Raw genomic sequence first — 22,714 nt, 5'->3', positions numbered from 1 at the left:
GTTAAAGATTATTTTAAACAAGGAATACATTGTTAGAGGAATAAATTTATTTTTGTATTGTTAAAAATCAAATTAAGTACTTACAGGTGCCCTGATCTGTTCCATTGAATCTCTATCTCTAAGTGTAACAGTATACGGTTCTTTCAACGTATCAAAATCTATTGTGATAGCAAAGGGGATAGCAATTTCATCAGTTCTCACATATCGACGACCTATAGAACCACTACTATCATCAACTTTATGAGATACATCGTAGCGTGTTAATTCCTCAGCTAAAAGAAATTTTTAAATTAATTATTATATTTGCAAACTGTTAACTAAACCAAACTATAATATACTTGATTATTATTATTGAAAAATTAAGGTTGAATATATCATGTTTTCTCAATTCTAACACACACTTTTTTTGGACTTTTCTGGTCTCAAATATTGAAGTTCACAATTGGAATTGATGTGTGCATTAGAATCAGGCACAAAGATAACTGAATTCAGCCTGATTCATATTGTTTGCTCATCATTCTGATCATCAATTCATGTGCATTATGTCAGAACAGACATAATACACATCCCTCCCACTACTTCAGTTTTGGAATAGTTTGATGGTCTTTTGAATTACTGCAAGCCAAATAATGTTCAGCAGATGAATCTCCTATAAGGCTGTGTCTATGTAGAGATTTATCCATTAAGCTGAAAAACACATAGTATCACACTGAAATGTGTATCTGGTTAATTTCATGCTTGTGCATACTGATACAAAATCTCACTGTTATAACATTGATCAACCAGTAATTTTAACTGTGATTTTGTACACTCAAACCTGTTTTTGTGCGGTCTTTTTTGTGCAATTTTTTATATGTGCAATGTGTTTTGTGCAATTATTTTTGTGCAGTATACCAATTTGATTAAAATTCATATACCACACAAAAAATCACACAAAACAAATCGCACAAAAAAAAGACCGCACAAAAACAGGTTTGAGTGTATTGTTCTGCAGATCTGTACTTGATAATAGAGTAATAAAAGAACACATTAAAAAATATGGATATTATGAAGCACTATACATATCAAAAATATGACATGACATGACCTATGACATATCAAAAATAGGTTGTGCATAATATTCGGTGGTGCATTAGAAAAAAAACCATGATAATCAAATTTAAGTGCATTTTTTAAAAATAAGTTTAGAAATTTTAAGAATCAATTAAGATAAAGGTATTAATATATATCAGAAGATAAAATTTAAAACTTACATATTTCCTTAACAAATGGTGCAAATTCAGGATTGTTTCCTAGTGGAAGGACAGAGCATTTTACAGGTGCAATTGTTGCAGGAAGAGCAAAATACTAAAAATTAAATAGTTTCATTATTATTATTTAAAAAAGTTTTTTATGGCATAAACGTGTTTCTAATAGTATAACATTGAAGAAAAAAATTAATATATTTTAATTATTATTATTATTATGACAAAGAAATTAAAAATATCTTGTGAATAATATTAGCAAAATGGTTATTAATGAATAATTTTGTTCTGATTTATGAACAAAATCCTTTCTTTTGTTTTGTTAAAATTTTAATTTTTTTTTTCTGTACAATGAATCAATGGAGTGCAAACAATGTAAAATCTTATAAATTGATCCTTTAATAGCACTTAATTAAAGTTTTAAAATAGTAATAATAAATTTCCTTTCTAGATTATTTTTCTTTTATCATATAAATATAGTTTTATTAACAAATCACTGTTTATAAAAATTAATTTTAATTAAAATTTAAAATTTCAATGTGTTTAAACAATACATATATAATACATTTTTTTATGATATAACTTGCTAGAAAAAATTAAGATGCTGCTATTTGTACTTTATTATCATCTCTCTTTACATTCAAACAAATATAAATCTTATTTCAATTTTAAGTAAAATGCTTTTTGTTCATCATTTTATAAATAAAATATTAAGGATTCATGAACATCACAATACCCACTTCATGCTGATAATACTAGCTTAACTACTTTATTATGATTGAATACAACTGTGATAATTTAATCTTTCATCTGGAAAAAATAAGAAATTTTTGATAGAAATCATTACTGATTATAATAATTTCATTCTGAAATCAATCCAATATTAATTAAAATAGATAAAATTCTTAAAATTTTTATTTATAATTATTCATATTTACTATTCATGTCAATAAACTGAAGTGCATTAATAAAATTATATGTAACTAATGAGAATAGTTACATTTGGATCTACTTAAAATACCATATATATTAAATAATTATACAAATTTAATATATTTTTATAAAAGCTACCATCTATTTATATATGTATATATATAGACCACTCTGAGTGGCCACAGAATGGAAAGAGTCAAACATAAAAGATATATATTTTATTTTATATTTGACTCCTTCCACTCTGATCATTAAGAAATTTATCATGGTTTGGTCAGGTCCACAATGGAGCAGTTGGATGATGACGAAGTCTGACATTTCGGAGAGATGTCATTCATGAAAAGTTCCTCTAGATTTGATCCCAGGTCTCCAGAGTAGTAGACTAGTGTCTTAACTGTCTTGGGCATCCAGCCATCCCACATTTATATTTAAGATAATCAAACAACTTCTACACTTTTTCTACTGCATTCATGTTGCATTACATATAACAATATTAATAATAATTTCTGTGATTTAAAAAAAATCAAAATTTAGAATTATATAAGCTGTTATATGAGACTTACAAATATATTGATGAAATTTTTTGAAGAAACTTCAGAAGCATACATAATAAATACATTATGTTATATACAAATGAATTACTGTATCTTCTTTCCTTATATTGCATATCCTTTTAAATTAATTTCATTAATGAATTTTTATTTAATTCTTGCTATCTTTGAATGTAATTTCAAAATAGACAACTGATTAAAATACTTATTCAGTAGATTGATTGTTTTGTAGTTTAAAAAAAAGTCTTGATAGATGAAATTAAATTATAGGAATAATAATTCATGTAAGATGCCTAATATATTTATGCATCAATATATAACTACCAAGGTCTATATAAGAAGGTCAGGGCACACGTTCTGGATCTGCCATTTTGGGACTTTTTGAGCCGCACGTTTAAAACAAACTTGTACAAGCAGTCAGTTTTATACGACATTAATTTAACTAAAATTGCATAAATTAGTTTAATTAATGTCATATAAAACTGACTGCTTGTACAGTTTGTTTTAAACTTGCAACTCAAAAAGTCCCAAAATGCGTGTCCTGACCTTTTTAAATAGACCTCGGTAACTACTAGCAGCCCAGGACGCCCCTAGTGGGTGTTCTAGCAGCATTACAAATTCTTATGAGGCATGTTTGATGCACTTAATATATGAAAGGTTCCTCCCATTGGCATATTTCTTTGGTGGTGTCATGAAAGGTTTCTATTATTAAAATATTACCTTCCGGGAATCCACTATATAATTTTCAAAACTATTTCAAAACTATCCATTTTTTCGTTTGTTATTTGCCCTCTAGTGCACGTTACAGGCATACCATGACAATAATAAATTCCTATTACAAATATACTGAATTATTTATATTGTTATTGGCCAAATGAATAATAATAATTTATATTGTTAATATAAATGTTTGAAATATGACACACAATAGGGGTGCCTCTAGTGCCCATTTTTGGCATAACATTACATGGACGGATGGACACACATTCAATGGGTTATATATATATATACATGTCATTAGGGAAGGGAAAGGAAGATAATCCAAATTAATCTTCCCTTCTTACTGTTCACAAGAAAAAAAAAAAAAAAAAAGTCAAAAATGTAAGAAAAAACCCCTCATTAACCAAATTCATAAAAAAATTTCATTCTATTTATTTAGATATTGAATATTGCTATACAGATTGTTGTACTATTAAATCATAATTAACAATTAATATTTAAGATGACATATATCATATAATTTTAAAATTAACCTATAACATATTTACATAAAAAGTTTTAATTTTAATGAGCAATTATGTATTGTGACATCATCACAATGCCAGGCTGCAATTTTTAAATCATTTTTTAATTAAAAAAAAAATCACTGTGTCCTTCGTTAATCTCAAAAATGAAGTTAGATAAATGAAAACTGAGAACAGATATAAAAAGCATAGGGCTGGAGATCCCAATTAAATATACACAAACTATATTCCATATGTGGTCTCTATTTTCATCTATCTAACTCCATTCTTGAGATTAACTAAGTACAGATAGACATCAATGGGAATGCATAGGTCTTTAATTTTAAAACTGCAGCCCAAAAACCATCTATAATCTTATTATACTTAATACATTATCAATTTTCTGTATATTATTCAATTTTACATAAAATGTTTTAAAAAATGAGACGTTTATGTTTATGCATATATCTTACAAATATACATAATTTTATTATATTAAATACAATGAGATTACAGCTATTTTTTAAAATTAATATCTTTTGTGTATATATATATATATATATATATTAGAGCTCTAATATAGAATAAAACATTTATATTTTTCTCTATTTAATTAAAACACAATTTAGATAAAGTGATATTTAATATATTACACACTTACAGTTTTCATTTCATCATCGTCTCTGGTACGAAAATTATGTTCCCATATGGCATACATAATACGACCTATTCCAAATGATGGTTCTATCACTGCTGGAACAATTTCCTCGACTGGGAAAGTAAAGATGTTACTTACATATTTTTATAAGGATTTTATAATATATATTTCAAATTTACTTTAATTTTATGACAGTATAGATACTTTTTAAATATAAAAAACATTCACTATAATATAATCATCAATCAAGATTTAACAAATTCATGATGATAGTTATAGTAGGTAACATTTTTATTATTATATAAATGTCAGTTGTATACCATGTAAAACCTTGTTTATGATTTTTAAAGACAATATCTAATTAAAAGAAAATATTACCAATTTCATTAAATATTCATAATTTAAATATAAACCATTTAAATACTAAATTAAAACTTTAGAAAGAATTTAATGATTTTAGTATACATGTTTAGTATATAGTATATATACTAAATCCATTTATTTTTGAATTATTAGATGATGAAATAAAGTCAAAATTTCTTATTAATAAAACAAAAAAGGTTGAAACATCTTTAAAACAAAACTGCAATAAATAACTTAAACTTCTTGGAAACAAAATACATTTATTAAATTGAAGTGTTTTCAATTGCTTTAGTCAAGTCATCCTTGGCAAACAATGTTGAAATGGAACAGAACATCTATAAAATTGAATAACATAACTGGAAAGTCCATTTCATTGATGTTATTCAATTTGTTTTCTGAAGATGGCTCGACAATAGTGGCCAAAAATGCTTCAATTTAATAAATATATTTGATTTCCAAGAAATTTAGCAGTTATTTATAGCTCTTTTGTCAATTGTGGTACTAAATTTTGCAAATTCTCATAAAAACAACTTTAAAACATTAAAAGTATAATATAATAATAGAAAACATAATTATAAACATAATAGTATAGTAGTAGTGTGAATCTTAACTGTGATTAAAGTTAATATGTATTGATAAAGTAAATAATAAAAAATTTTAAATGTTTAATTTAAAAGGCATCTATTATTTAAGTAAAGTGCATTTATTATTCAATTAATAATAAATGCATAAGAATATAATTGCATTTAAAAATTAATTTAATGACTAGAGAATTTAATTGAATCAACCCACAATCTTCAAACCTTAATACTAATTAAATATTACTATTGATTATACAGCTGATATTAATATAGTTACTGTTATTTCCTTTGCAACAAACATTTAATTATTTTCTAATATATCAGTTTCATTTTACAATAACTTTCAATATTAGTATAAGTTAAAAATATGTTTAAAATAATTTAATCAATGCTGATTATAAAAGTAGCATACTGAACCAACCATGAATATTTTTCTGAAATCTTTTAATGGCAATCATATCTGGAGTAATTGTGTATTCTTTCTCTCCTACATTTAAGGTGTAGTTCCTATTTAAATAAAAAAATTTATATAAACTTTACTATTTAAAACATTATTATTAAATGTTAATTCAATGTACCCTTTTCCTTCTAATTCTTTGTTTAATTTTGCTATAGCTTCTTCGTTGAGGGATGTCAATTTTTCTATAACATCTTTTGCTTCTCTTTTAAAAATTTTGCCTATAACATTTTTTTGTGGTTGGCATTCGACAACTTCAACTGTTTTGTATTTATTTGTCAAGGTAAAGATTAAACAAGTTATTATTATTATTATTATTATTATGTTGGGTTTAGTGGGTTATACTTGGATGGCACCAGTGGCTGTGTACTATGCCGGACCAGAGTCAAGGCATAACAACCAAAACAAAACTAAAATTAAATAAGTGTATCAGTGTGTGTGTCTGTATTCATGACCGGTTATGTACCTTTGGTATCTTTTTAATTAAATAACTAACTGAATTAAACTGTCTGTATTCAGAATTTCCTCACAATATCACGTATTCAATATAGTGGCCTTCTGTAGTGTGGTGTATGTGTTTCTATTCAATTGTAATGTTCCCAGGCTTTTGTGTAGTGTGTGTGGTATCACACCTGTAGAGGAGAGAACAACAGGTACAATAAGCACCCTATCCATCCTCCACAGATGCCTTATTTCCTGGGCGAGTTCTGTGTACTTGCTAATTTTTTCAGTGCATGCGTTTTGTACATTGTGAGCGTTTGGAATGGATATGTCTATGTGATTTTATTGTGTTTGTCAATGAGTGTGATGTCTGGTCTGTTGTGGTAAATTGTTTTATCTGTGATTATGGCTCTGTCGTAGTACATTTTGTGCATGTTGTTTTCCAATACTGTCTGTGGAATGTATTTGTAGTATGGTTCATAGATGTCTACTAATTTGTGTTTCTTTGCAAGCTCTTGGTGTATTATATTTGCTACTTGATTATGTCTGTGTAAATAATCTGTCTGTGCCAAGAGCTTGTACCAGAAGTGATGCATTGTATAGTTTCTGGTATGATGTGACATTTTCTGCATGTGTCATTTGTGAATGTTGTATCTTTGAGTATGTGTTTTCTGTAGATTTTGGTATTTATGACCTGATCCTGTTTGATAATCATGAATCCTTCTGTCTCCCCAAAGAGGCATCCCTGAGCTAACCAGCTGTTTGATGCAGTTTTGTCAACAAAATCCTGGGCTAGGTCATAAGGATGCCTGCCATGGAGTGCCTTTCGAGCCCACGATTGCTTAATGGTGTCTATGCTTTTTATATGTTGTGTTGTGTCCATAAGATGTGAGTGTAAGTTTAATGGCATGTTATTTGAGTCTGCTAGAGTTACTGCTTTATATAACTGTGATGTTTCTTATTTTCTGTGGAAAAACTCTCACAGGGACTGTATTTGTTTGCAGTGAAGGTTAACTATGTCAATCAGGCCACGTTTGCCATCTTTATGTGGAAGAGTTAATCTTTCTGTGATGGATTTAGGGTGATGTTTATTATTGTTATTATTAAATATTGAATTTCATCAAATACAACTTGCATGCAGTTTAAATATTTTAATAAATTAATTTTCATCGAACATTTACTAGAATATACTTTAATCAGGCATTATTATAAATCATGATTTGAGATAAAGAATTATATAATTTGATAATTGATATTTTTCCATAATTATAATAAAACAACAGCCAGGAGATTAATGTTAAACTCCAATTCTTTATATGCTAACTACATTTTGCTTCATTATAATATTATATATTCCATTGTTGGGAATATATTTTTAATGTTTCGAAAATTTGTTTTAACAGTTTGAGAGGTTAATGTTTGAAAATTTAACTTTAAGATTCTATTCATAATATATACTAAGACTATACAATTAAGGAGACCTTTTGTATTTTAATTACAATTAAATGTTTTTTAAGACATTTTGCTTCATCACCAGTTCACAATAAAAGTTCAAATAAAGGACAGAACAGTTTTCCAAAAAATTCTGACAGCACTATTTGAACATTCAAAGTATAGTATGTCACCAAAACTTGCATTAAAACAGAAGATTCTATTGTGAATGCAGACTCCTAAAACTTATCTTGGAGTGCTTTAGTGTAACAACTCTCAAGTCTAAATTTAATTAAAAGCAATATTGAAATTATTATTATTATTATTATTATTAAAACTGTATTAAATTGTTTGGTTTTATTATTATTTTAACTAATCAAAAATTTAACAATGAATAACAAATAATAGAAGATATATATTATAATTTTACTTATTTTAAACAAAGTTTATTTTTTAATAAAAATTTTAAATAATATTAAAAATCATACTTATGAAAGATTTTATTATAGATTAACAAAAACGTAATGAAAAAATGGTGTATTCTACATTTAGTTATGAGAAAAGGCTATTAAATTGGTTTTAAATGCAGAAACAAAGAAATCAAGTTTATTACAAAGATTATTTTTCTGATAGTAAACAATAGATTAAAGAATTTTCTCAATTTATTATTGAACCAATTACAAAAATGAAATCTAAATAGCAACATGATTTAAATCTACCTCACAATAATCTAAGACATAATCTTTAACATGGATAACAATAGTAATTTGATTGCTTAAAAAGTGAAATTTAGGTGGCCCAGAAAATGACCTAAAGAGTGGATTAGGTTAGACCTCATTTCATTGACATGCTGGTACAAGATGTTTAAGTGAATTTTTTAAAAATCAATTTCACATTAAACTTATTCAATATATTCAAATGCCTATTTTATTACTTATAAATATTGTTATAAAACAGCAAAAGATAAGAAAATTTTTTATATTAACTAAAAAATACAATGTTGAATTTTTTCTGACAATAATTTTATGCAATTTAACATTCAAATTCTATAGCCAAAATTTAATGATTATTTTGTTAAAAGAAAATTTAATTTCTATTTGAAAACATACATGTAATTCAACATATTTCAAATCCATATTTTCATCTGTCTTTGTCTGTCCAAGTATCACATGAGAACATCTAAACAGATTTCTATGAAACTTTGTACATATATTCAGGATAGTCCTATGAAAAATATAGGACACTTCAAATTCACGAATGTGTCTATCTGTTTGAGTATTAAGTGAAAACAACTAAATTTTTCTCAGTCTATAAAATGTGTTTAGAGTAAATTTCAATGTAAACTTCTTTGATCAAATCTATTATAAGTTTATTGTAAGTACATATTCTTTTTCCATATATACATTGTGTGTGTGTGTGTGTGTGTGTGTATTTTTATATAAGCATATTATGTTTACTTAAGGTATCATTTTCCCAAGTAAAGCCTGATACTTCAGCTAGTTTTGCACATATTGAATTTTAAAAAATTCTTGACCTCTTCTATTTATAAGTAACTAATTTTCATTGAATAAACAATATTATATATACTATTTACAAAAATAATTAGTAATAATTACATTAAATTATTGATGTACTTATAAAAATTTTTGAAAGAATAATAATAATAATAATAATAATAAAATTTCATTATGAAAAGTAACAGTAAAAATATAGCACTTATCATAACTGTGTATGGATTATTTAAAATATATATTTAGGTTTTAATATTTTCAATGCAATTCTATTAAAAGGATATAGGCTCTGGAAGTTTCTTCTCGGCTACTAATTTCACACCAGTAGCTTTTGAATGCTGAGATAAATCATAGCAGGATCTATCAGCACAGCCAACACATTCCACCCATCCCTAATATAAAACAAATGATAACTACTTTAGCCATAAAAATTTAATAAATATTATAGACTATTATTAATTACAACCAAATGCTTCAAACTTACATAAGATGTTTTGCATTCAGCATCCCAACAATCACACGCATAATGAGCCATTTCGTTACTCATATGCTGACGAAATCTTAACCTTTTGGGATCTATTCCAATTTTAACAAGAAATAAATGTATTCTTGCCATAAAATATCCAAGAGTTTCATTGGCAATAATTTTCTGAAAACATTAATATAAAATAATCATTACTTTGTTAATTTTACATATCACATAAAATTAAAACATCTTTCTACATATACTTAATATATATATATAAAGCATACTGTGTAATTCAAGCAAATAAATATAAGAATATATTGTATATTATTTGAATTAAAAAGTCAGATGATATATTTCACAATATAAAAATATAGAAGAAACTAAAACGTCTTCAAAACTTCCATCATCTTCAAACTTCCATCATGTTCAATTACCAGAAACAAACATTTGTATTTTTATATCTCCTTTATTTGTTTAAGCTTTTAACTTCATACAATATGAGCACAATTTGAAATATTTTGAAGAAGAATATTAGAATTCCACCATGTAGATATATCAGTAGAACATCCAGCACCTTTGACAAATTTCTTATACTTAAATTTTTATAAAAACATTAAAATAAAAAACTGATTTTTTTATTATACTTTACTTTTAGAAATATATGATTAAAATTCAGAAAGTCTTTAAATCCAATAATAGTAAATTATTGTAAAAAAAATAGTTTATAAAAATTTTATCAATTACTGGAGACCCTAATAACATATTCAATCAGAATTCATGCAATTGTTACCTTCAAACCATTAATTTGTCTGGATAATATTGTACTACTGGATGTTAGGGATAATACTGGATCTGGTTAAATTAACATTCATTTATAAATCATTTAAAACCTGTTGTATACCATTATTATGTTTTCAATCTGATACTTTACATATTATCAGTTATTTTTCATTAAAATAAAACTATTATTATTTATTTCTCTAAGCAACTAAAAAGCCTTAAAATCATTCTCATTGTGGGTTTGGTTAAAACTACAATAGAAGCAACTGTGTAGCAAAAACAAAGCACAACATATCCACATTAGACCAATCCTGAAAGAAGTCCTGGAATTTTTGACTGCCTGGATTCAATCTCAGGTCCCTCAGAGCAGTAGACTGATGCCTTAACAACTTTGGCTATCCATCTATCAAATAATTTTGGTTGCAAGAAGTTTAATTCAACATTATGGTGAGTCTGTAATATTTGAACTTTACTTCACAGAATATATGGTAATTGTAAAATATAAAGTTGCATGTTTAAATTTATTTCTTTGTACAGTCAAACAAATATAACGAAGTTGCTAAACCCTGAAAAAAATTTGCTATAGGAAAATTTTTTTATACAGAAATTACATTTTTTGTAAATAAAGTATTATTTTAACATAAATTTTGTTGCACAGAACAATTAAAAAATGTTCTATTTTTGTAATATGTTTCACACTTATTAAAAGCATTAAAACTGCTCTATCTACATAGGTTCTAGCACATTTTCCTGTAGGTCTTGCATTACCAGTTAATTTCAAAACTGATTTGTGAGTTGTTATTATGGTTGATAAACTATTCACAAGAATTCCAAACTTCGCTATAATGTCTTTCTTTTTTGAGCCTTTCCCACAACACAATAATTTTTTTAGTAATACTTAAACACTATATTAATAGTTCATTAAATTCCAATTGGATGACTTATTAAATAAAATAAAATCTCACTAACCCCAAACATTAGTCCAGCAGTTGTCAAAATTATCACCTTTCTAATGTTTTCAACATTAATTATAAATCATTTATGTCAATGATGGCACTTGGACCTAATCTCTCTCTCCCCCTTTACAACTGGTAACCAGTGGGGGGGGCAGATTACACAATGGTTTTAAAAGCTAACCACCAGTATTTCTCACAACTAGACCATGATTTTACAAATGGTTTGCAGATTGATACCTGAAATTGAACCTAAATTCAAACTTGACCCAGAGGGAGTAATTGAATTTTAATGATCGATGGTCCTTACAAATTAAAAAATATATATATATCATTATTTAGAAGCAATTTTACATATATTTTTGGCTGAAAGAGCAGCGTACAAATGCAAAAATCTGTTACATAGAGAAATTTGCTATATAGTTCATAATATAGACATTTGACTGTATTTTCTTAGTCTCTGTATTAGGCTTTCACTCATGTTTAACCCATTTGCAATCATTTCTCGATATATTGTAAAGTAGTTAATTAATGACACAAATCACTTGACGATTTATTGTCAATCTGAAAATTTATGATTCTTATGAAACATTCGATTCATAGATGGCACTACACTACTGTAAGTTATTCTGTACACTTGTTTCACGTATTTACTACGAAATGGCATTTTATTTTTATTTTATTTTAAGTATTTATAATTTTTTTGAAGCAGGGAATTTCTTTGTGTAGAAAAACTGTTTGAGTTTGTTTTAATCAAAATGTACAGAACAAAATGGCTGTTCATGCAGGGTTACTCATGGAAATGAACTACTGTATATAATCGAAAAATTTTATCTATGATCGAATTGTGTAAATTATAAATTCTATTCAAACTGTCAAAAACATAATTTTTAACATAATTTTTTGGGAGAGATTTTTTTATGCTAGCGAAAAGAAACTTTACTACCATAAACAACAAAAAGTAACGTATATACCTGAATTTTTTCGTATGTGTATGATAATTGCTGGATTTGTGGCAAATTTTTGAATAATATAAGTAGAATGACCTTGAGTGAGTAAAGTTTGCAGTGACAATTTTCAAACAATGAACAGTGCAACGTCATGAGTTTAAAAAAGTTAAGATTTTATATTTAATTTTTTTCTGCAATTATTTAATTTTAATAACATACAAAATTTTCTGTTTTGGACATAAGGAGTCATAATTAATTAATGACATGTATAATTACAATAAGGAATTATATAGGAAACAAGAATTCTTACCTGATGAACTGCATCACCAACAGTTTTCATTTCTGCAGGCTTTCCATCCATTTGATTACAAGCAGAATAAAGTGTAAGTTGCAGATTTTTTACAGAATTAAACTTTGGATGTTGTTTTTGGTCTGGATCAACAAAATGTTCAATTTCTGCCATAGTGAATTCTCTAAAATATACATATATAATTTTTTTTAATTTAAGATTTGTAAATTACTTATTTACAAATCTTAAATTTCTTACCTAACTCGTATCAAACCAGAACGTGGAGATATCTCGTTACGGAAAGAATTACCAATTTGTGCTGCAGCAAAAGGTAATTTTCCTTGATTAAAATTTAATAAACGCTTGAAATTAACAAATATACCCTGAGCAGTTTCTGGGCGAAGAAAACTATAATAAAAACATTTTAATATAAAATTAATATTTATGTCATCTTCTATTCCGAAGAACAAAGGAATTAAATAAATTTATTTGCTTTTATTTTTATAAGTAATTCTTAATTAATAATGATTGTAATTTTGCAAAAGAAGAAAGGAAAAATAAAAATAAAATTATATATACTATGTAAAATCAATATAATTGTGCCAGGAGATCCTAATTAAACTTATCTTATTCAGAAGATTCTTTGGCTCCAATTGACACCAAAATTTGTTTCTGCAGTGATAAGCTTTTATCCCCTGCCAAGTTGAACTCCTAAGGATTCAGTTGTCTCAAATCACATCATTATTTTCCTGACAGCCTGTGGAGACATTGAGCCACAGCATAAATTCTGATGAAAACAATATTTGTGAACAGTAGCTGCAGTATTACCCTGATTTTCATTAAAAAAAAGCTTCACAATTAATGCACTCTCCAGAAAAATGATGGCCGTTATAGCTATAGTTGATAAAAATGGCATTTACTAGTTACCAGCATTTTTATAGCCAGTCTTGGGTGCATTCTATGTGGCTATACATATCATATTTCTTAGTTTGCAGCAACATTTATCCCATAACAGACAATTTTGGAACTAAAATTTTTCTTTGCAAAATTCTTTTCTGCATCCTTGAACAGTGGGCATACAAATTTTGGTGTCAATAGGTTTGTTGGTTGTAGCTACAGAATCCTCTAAATAAGACAACTTTAATTATGATTACCCTGTATTTTATTTCTTATAAACATGTTTGAGTGTAATTAGCAGGTAAAAGTCTTAAAAAGTATATCTGTTCAGCAATATATTTATCTAAAAATTTTCTAAACTTCTAATTTAATCTGATACTACAAATACTTAATTTAATAATCTATTTTTCCTCCCCAACAATTGTAATTATGAAAATTAGATAAGGTCAATACAAAGTGAAAGTTTTATTATAAATACATTGTTATTATCTAGTACAATTTTATGAAATAAAATATAAACTTTACATATATTTTATTGACTGATTGATTGCTTCACATTAGTCAGTGTGACTGATAAAATAAGTATATCCTTCAATTTTTCTAATTACATCTTAACCATTTATGTTTCAATTTACATCACCTCTTTAAAATTTCAAGTACATTTATTAGATATTTAACTTTTGTTTATTTACTTTTATTTATTAAAAGGAAACAATTATCAGTTAATATTATATAAGTGATAACAGCATGACTAATAATTAAATTTATTAAAGATTTTTTGAATTTTATATAATCATAAGAAAATCAGTAAAGATAAATATTAATATTTTATTTTACTTGAATAATTCTTAATAAATACATTTTTAAAACAAAGGACATAACTTGATGTAAATCTTTGCTCTTATTAAAATTTACTTTATAAAGAAGTAAAAGTTGTTTTCACTATAGAATCAAATGATTAATCATCATCATATTTACTTACCCTTTAATCAATCCTGAAGGTCCAATTGTTGTGTTAAACATAAGGCTAAATTCAACAGGATCAGACAATTCATTATCTGTTATTGGTGACCTTATATTGAATTTCCGTAATAGGGCATTCATTTCTTCCTTTGTCATACCATCTAACTAGAATAAAAATACAAAATTCCATTAAACAAAAATTCCAAATGACAGAATAGTATTATTAAAAGAAAGATCTAAGTTTATCTTTTATAAATTACATACTACAATCTTATCTTTTTCTATAACCACAACCATAGTTATCTAAATAAATTAGCCCTTTGTTATATTGTTCATTTGGATATATCATGCTTTTTCTTTGTTGCCAAATATAATATCACTTTAGCCAATAATTTTAAACATCAGTTGCTGTTGAATATCTACTGGCAAAGAAATACCTTATTCCAATTACTGATCTAAAAGAATAATAAGGTTCACCGCGTCAAAATATTATCCAATTAAAGAATGAGATAACCACTGCCTCTCAGCATTAACTTATCTTTACTATAACATCATTGCAAGCACTTTCAACATTTTATCAAGGTCATCTTCAAGCAAAGAAAGTAACAATTTAGGAACGTTAGAATAAAATTTAAAAAACATTAACTATTCAAAAATGGATTATAAATTTGCAAAGTTAAATTTAAACAAATTTAGACATGAGAATGGCATGCATCTGGAAAAATACTAAAAACAAATAGCAGTTGATGTACTGAAGGAAATGAGAATACACTTTACATGGCAATACAAGATAAACATTAATATACCATTAGTAAACTTAGAATTACTTATGTTTACTAACAGTATGTATATGTTTATCTTCTGAATAGATATCAGTTATATTGTGCCAGTGATATACTGCTCATCTGGTTTGTATTCTGACAAGCACAATAAAATAAGGAGCAACTTTATTTTCAAAGAAACACAACAGGAGATCAAAGCCAAAAGTTCTTCAACTTTAAGATCCATTTTACAGCTCAAAAAATTTTATATCTTTAAAGAAAGATGATAAAATTTCTAAAGGCTGACAATACCAGATATTAAAGAAAAACTCAGATGCAAAAGCAATCACATATATAAGATAGCTGATTACACATGTGATCATTATAATTTTTCATTATTGTCACATGATCACATGCATAATGTAGTGTGTGATTTTTCATCCAACATCATTTTTGTTAACCTGACATCAAAAATGATGTCATGGAGATCTCTCACAACAGCCACAAGAGTAGACATGACAAGCTGATGTTCGTCAACTGTGTGTGACATAATTGGTGGCCTTGAATACCAAGAAAGTCTGGGAGTCTGTAAGAGCCTGGGGCATTATCAACAATTTAAATGTTTTTGCAACTCTTTTTTGTGCCCAAGAAATACATATAAATCATTTTCTGGTCCTTCTGAGAAATATCTCAGTCTGCCATCATTTATTTCCAGCTGAACACTCTTCACATTAGCACACACTATTGCAAAGTTTCAAAAACTTCCTCATACTGATCTGTAAACAAAACAATATCTTGTAAATGAAATAACATGTGACATTGAAATTTGGCACATGCAAAGAAGACATATTACATGATTTTCAAAATCATCAAATTTAAGATATGGCAAATATATGCAATATAATTGTGTGTTAAAAATAAGTATAAAAATCACTACATTATAATGCAATCATATAAAAATTATAATTGCATATGATCATGGATTAATTTAAGTTTTTGAGTTATGTATAAAAATTTAATTCTATCAAATCACTGTCTGCTGACAACTCTCAAAAAATTCAAGTGAAGATGTAAATATGCCAAAAAACAAAAAACTTTGAATAAATTAAAAGATATTTTTTCCTTTAATATATATCATTCATAATAACTAGTATTTTTTAAAATGCTGAATACTTTTAAATAAAACTACTACAGTTTTAGTGGTTATGATCAAAATCTTAAAATTTATATATTTTATATGTTAAATTTTTTAAAAATGCAAGAATTTTTACTTTTCTGGTTTTTTTTTATCTACAACAGAGGAAAAGTATTGTGATTGATCAAAAAATGCTGATCACCATGTAAAAATATTGGGGTTTGTTGCACACTAGTAAAAAATATTCTCTCTTTGTAATATGCACTTATTAAGAGCATTAAAACTGCTGTAACTACATCAATGTAAACATAGGTTCTAGAATGTTTTCCAACATATAATTGCCTGGGGAAGCCCAAGGGTAACATTTGCACTTTTGTCTGAATTTTTAAACAAAATTTCCACATTTGATTTTGGTGTCAAAATGCTAAGTATAACCTTGTACTTTTCAGAAAATATAATTAACTCTGAGAAAAGATATATTCAAAAAACAAAAGTGTCAACTTTTGCCTCTTTGATGCTTAATAACAAAAAAATATTTTGACATTTTTGGGTGTTGTTTTCTGAAATATAAAACCAGACAGTTGCTTGATATTTTTCCAGAATTTGGTGAATTTTGGTCAAACTACAGAAAAGTTATCCAAGTTCTAAAAAAAGAAACCAGATTTACATCCCTCATCCCCACTAGATGATGTCACATTACCTAGCTCTTAAATTGCCTAGCTCTAATAATGGGAAGCTTCTGGAACAATGCAGTTTGCCATTTTTTTTCAAGGTGTGGACTTTTTGATTTCATTTTTACACTAAAATACAGTCAATTCTATTTAATTGGGCCACTGGTTAACTGGGGCAGTGCTTTATTGGGCCAAATCTCAAAGAGCGGAAACCAAACTAATAAATTAATACATACTTTAAACGCTTAATTGGGACAGTAGCAGAAAAGGAATTTAGCAATTTTTGATATATTTTATGGATCTTCTGAAAATATGTCAACTCTATGTACTCTAATGTCATGTAGGCCTAACGGTTGGCAGAGACAAAGCAATTTTGTCTTTCACTCGAGCAGTTCACTCTCTCTGGAGGTAGCAGGATGTATCACTGGGATCCTACTCTTTAAGCACAATTAATGAAAATAGATTTTTAGCTCTTCATTTTTTATCAATACAAAAACATTTGTACAAACATATTTGGTGTTTACTGTTTTATAATTATCTTCTTTAAAAATAAATATTAAATTTACATAAAAATAAACTTACATTAATCTGAGATGAACCCAAAGGCAAGCTACTGACCCTGCTCCGGATTCAACCAGCTCAACTCCTTCCTCTCATCTCATCCAAAATTTTCAACTTTTATGTAACTATTTCAAATATATGTTTTTTAGTTGTGTCAAGCAACTCACCAACGTTATGTTTCAGATGAATCAAGACTGGGCAAAATCTCGAACACAGTTGCTTTTAACAAACAACTCCAATTTATCCAAGACTTTTCCCACATAAATGCAAACTGATTTTATTTTATTATTCTTTTATTTCTCATTTTAAAATTTAGTTTACTTTATTTATTTACTTTCATTTAATTTTGTTATTACACTTTTCTTTTTATCTGCACTTTTCATTGTATGTTTTTCTTTTCTCAACAATAAATCACTTATAATCTTTTTAATTTGTGACATATTACTGCTCAAACTGCTCCCCAGGCTAATTACATTGATAAACTTCATCTCAAGTTTCTTGATGTCACCTATCTAGTTAATTATTGTCAGTGTTTTTGTGATTCTTTAATCTATTATTATTTATTATTTGTATTATTATATTACAAATGCTAAGTAAAAACAAAATCTTAATTAAACTGATTCTTATAGATTCTAAATAAAAACTTAAATCATACCTTTACAACAATATCTTCATATTCAGATTTTTTTTCTGGTGATATTTTTTTATCTGACATTAACTTCTCTAAATGAGCTGAAATGATGTTTATACAACAAAATCATTAAAGAAAACTTAAATTTTAATTATATCTAATGATTAAATGCTTTGAATATGCACTTCTATGTAATAATTTTAAATTATTTTATTTCTTTATTATTAAACAAACAGTGATCATTTAACAAATAAATGAATATATCAAATATATTATGTAGAACATTTGTCCTATTATATGTGATATATACATAATTTAAATGCAAAATTACTTTGTAAGTATGGATTTATCAGAGATTAAATTCTAAAAATTTCAATTTAAAACCATTTTATATGGTAATCTAAAATTCTAAATAATTAAATTAGTATTATATGACAAAAATCATACCTTTAATTAAATGATCTAATCTAAAACATTCACCATTCTTTAAATCTTTAACCATTAAATCAGCAAATCTATCTACATGTCCAGAAGCCCTGTAAATAAAATATTGTCCAATAAAAAATGATTCCTGTATTAAAGTAAATCAAAAAGTAAAAAAACTTGTAGTATATAAATTACTGATCTTTAAATTCAAAAAATAGTTATTTAATTATTTTTATAAATTATTTAATGAAAATTATTTTATAAAAACAAAATTATAATTTTGTACTTAAAATTACTTCATAAATGTCATGGCATCAATAAAACAAATTACATTAAAATATTAGTATTTTCTAATTTAATAAAGTGTTCTTACAATATTGATTATTGTAAAAATTTATAAATCAATACCATTCATACTTTTCAAGCAAAGAGTTTATTCGGTAAATAAATGAAGAAACATTCAGTTTATTTTATAAACCTGCTTTAGGTTCAGCTTAGTTATTTCATAGGCTGGTTTATAAAATAAACCAAAAACATTTGTTCATTCAGTTACTAAATAAACTCTTTGCTGGAAAAGTGTGAATGGCATTGATTTATAAGTTAACAGTTCTGGCTTTGTTATTGGATTTTATTATAAAAATTACTTAATTAAAATGTACACGATTATTGCAAATATTTGAAGGAGTAATGCATAACTTTATTTTCAAAAAAATTATATACAAAAAAAATGAAACAGCTTGAAAACAAAAGAAAACTCAAATTTATCTAAGAATATTCAATATGTAATCTGTATCATGTCATGTCATTTTTATAAATTGTTAAAATCATCAATGTAAGCTTATGAAATCTAATCTTATAATTCTGTCACTATATATATGCATATAAATTAAAGATATTTTCAGCAGCAGTTCTTGATTCAATGTAATGGAGCATCACATTTCTGTAGGACCATGACAATTCTTGAACAAAAACTGTTCAATGTTTATAACTAACTGAATTCATTTTTATAGCTAATTTCCTAGATGTTAAGTTGTTAGTTTATCCTGTATGAATAAATAAAAGATAAATAAGTTATACCAGCTTCCAATGTCACAGTTTCTTCTAGAAACTTAAATATAAATTTTACAGATTACAGCAGATTATGAAGTTTTTGGGTCAAAGTGTATGTATGTATATGCATATATATATATATATATATATATATATACATACACTTTGATACCATGTCCTATATATATACAGGACATTAAACAAAAACCATTACTGTATTTTCTTCCCTAAGTTTTCTTTGAAAAACTAGTAAGGGAAAATGAAAAAGTTTCATTAGCCTCAGAACTTGAATATAACATGTATTGCACACACAATTATATATGATGACATACATTTAAATTTTTAACAAATGTGGTAGAAAGGTAACAGAATTGTCAGTCAATTAGATGTAAAGTAATTTGTTATTATAAGTTTAAATTTGCTTATATATTACATAAAAAATTTTTATTAGCCAGACCTTATCCAATGAGAGGTTTAGTTTATTTGGTTATGAAAACGTGACACATGGGAGATCTGCAGAGGGAAAAATTCCTCCAACGAGTCATTTATGGGAAACTGGCCCTATTTAGGTGTTAATAACACAAAGAAAACCCAGAAAACTGCACATAGCCGGCCCATTGGTAAGACACAAACCCATGACCAACTATCAGTGTTCGGTAATTTATCCATTCAGCCACTGGTGGACCCTTATCCAATGAGAGAATGCAGACTTTTTAAAAACTGTTCAAATGGAGAGAGCACTCTTAGAATCATTCCATTCCAGGAATTTGCAGAGAGCAACCCCTGTGTTTCAGTTTAGCTAATATGTTTATTTGTTTCTTTAATTCAATATATGTTGTTACGATTTTTGAGAAAGCTGCCTAATACTAATTATACTGTGACAATATAATTACCAAGCCAAATTTTTAATAACCGAATGTCTGAATGCCAGAATAAAATTTGGCTAAACTTTAATTAATGTAACTAAATAACTTCATCTAATTTAGACTTACATTACTTAATAAACTTTAATGTAATTAAGTTATAGCCCAAAACACCCGGAACTGTATTTAAATAGTTCATCATTATTTCTTTTTTATCTTTGCACAATAGTTGAAAGTTATTATTTAATAACATCTATTAACAGAATACTTCTTGTCTTATATAATTTTAAAATATATAAGAAATACAGTACAGAAAATGTGAGATAATATAATTAGTAATTTCTCACATTATTTAAAAAAATACAAGTTATATGTTGAAAAAAAATCTACTGAAATCAATGCTGAATTAAATTTTTTTTGTTATCAATGAAACTTTTTAAATTAAATCAATTAATTAGCTTAATTATAATCCAATAACTATTACTAAATGTTTGGTAATTAATTAGTGAAAGCTTACTTGAGAACAGGTTCAGGTGTCAGAATACTGCAATCGACTTCCAACATTTGTTCTTCTAAAACAAAATGGTTTCTCCAAAGATTTAACATATTGCTTTTCATAGCACAACCCATTGGACCAAAATCATATTGCCCTGCAACGCCTGAAAGATTTTAAACAATTATATATTTGAAGATTTTTTTTCTTATATTTTTAAGATTTTACTATTATTTTTAATTACAGTAATGTATTAATAAAAAGTTCATAAACAATGTAATTTATTTCATTACATACCATTTTTTATTTACATTTATAGCAATTTTTATTTATAATTATTTACATACATGTGTAAAAGATTATTACTCAGTGTCATATATTAACACACCTGACACTCAATATGTCTTTTAATGTATTTTTTATACTGTTCTTATTAATCCCTTATTACATTTTACCTATGTTTTTCATGCCTGCTTATATATATTTTTTAATGTGTTGATTTTATCTTTGTGATATTTATGTATTGTGTGGTTCTATGTGCACCTGTTTGTTGTTATTTTTTATATTTTAGTAAAACTGATTTGTTGTATGGAGATAATAATCTCTTGTCTTATTGGCATTGTTAATTATTAGTGTCATTAATAAAAAAGATTTTTGTTAAATAGAAATTTTTCTACATTTTATCTTCTTTCTAGAATAAGATGTAATCATCATTAAAAGCTGATAATGTAAATTTTAAAATATCAATTGTCTTGTTGTGTTATTAATTACTATTGTCATAAAATATTTTTTTAAATGTGAATATATGTTTATATAATATTATATTTATTTATAACAATTTTTCTGTATTTTAAATTTGTAGAATCTTTTATCTGTTTTAAACATAACAATGCTAGCCGTGAAAGCATATAGAACAAACTGTTTAAAGCGATTGTATATTTCAAAATAAATATTTTTGTTTCCAATTTTCAATTTATCAATCAATAAGAGCAAAGTAATATAAAATAATGCTTTTTTCTGATAGAATTGTTAAGAGAAAACTACAAACCCAAATCTAAACAAAACAATTGGATAAAGAAAGGTGGAAGTTATAAATATCATGAATGAATTTTCTGTTAATTCAAATTAAATATAAAGTCAATTTGTTGATATATTATTTGTAAAAAGCAACCATATACAACACTTTATTTGGTTTGTGTTCAGTTATTCACTTCAGACGGTTCATGAACTGATTGGATAATCAAACAGGTCTAACAAACTTTCAAATTAAATTCAAATATTCATTTAACTATTTCAGAAGATTACATAAATTTATCAAAACATTAAGTAACACTGTTCATCTTAATACTAAAAAGTTATTTAGAATAATTAAAGTTCTTAAAATTAATACTTCACTATCAATTTTCTAGTCATGGCTGTCACTTTCTCC

General features: G+C 26.2%; 1 protein-coding gene across 1 annotated transcript in view; it reads right to left on the bottom strand.

The window, feature by feature from the left end:
- Positions 1-22,714, bottom strand: part of GlyRS (glycine--tRNA ligase) — a 41,352-nt gene that overhangs the window by 1,188 nt on the left and 17,450 nt on the right. The window contains exons 4-16 of the mRNA XM_067268891.1: positions 21,310-21,451; positions 18,901-18,989; positions 18,478-18,554; positions 14,714-14,859; positions 13,093-13,242; positions 12,856-13,018; positions 9,878-10,042; positions 9,673-9,785; positions 6,132-6,272; positions 5,975-6,060; positions 4,613-4,722; positions 1,254-1,347; positions 85-272 (exon numbers count right to left, since the gene is read on the bottom strand). Coding sequence (XP_067124992.1) covers positions 85-272; positions 1,254-1,347; positions 4,613-4,722; positions 5,975-6,060; positions 6,132-6,272; positions 9,673-9,785; positions 9,878-10,042; positions 12,856-13,018; positions 13,093-13,242; positions 14,714-14,859; positions 18,478-18,554; positions 18,901-18,989; positions 21,310-21,451 — 1,664 coding nt within the window. The remainder of the gene's footprint in view (positions 1-84; positions 273-1,253; positions 1,348-4,612; positions 4,723-5,974; positions 6,061-6,131; positions 6,273-9,672; positions 9,786-9,877; positions 10,043-12,855; positions 13,019-13,092; positions 13,243-14,713; positions 14,860-18,477; positions 18,555-18,900; positions 18,990-21,309; positions 21,452-22,714) is intronic.

This window comes from Centruroides vittatus, unplaced genomic scaffold, assembly GCF_030686945.1.
Source record: "Centruroides vittatus isolate TY-2023 unplaced genomic scaffold, ASM3068694v2 contig_341, whole genome shotgun sequence".
Lineage (NCBI taxonomy): Eukaryota > Metazoa > Arthropoda > Arachnida > Scorpiones > Buthidae > Centruroides > Centruroides vittatus.
Note: the sequence above shows the minus strand (reverse complement) of the source record. Positions and strands in the feature narration are given on the sequence as shown.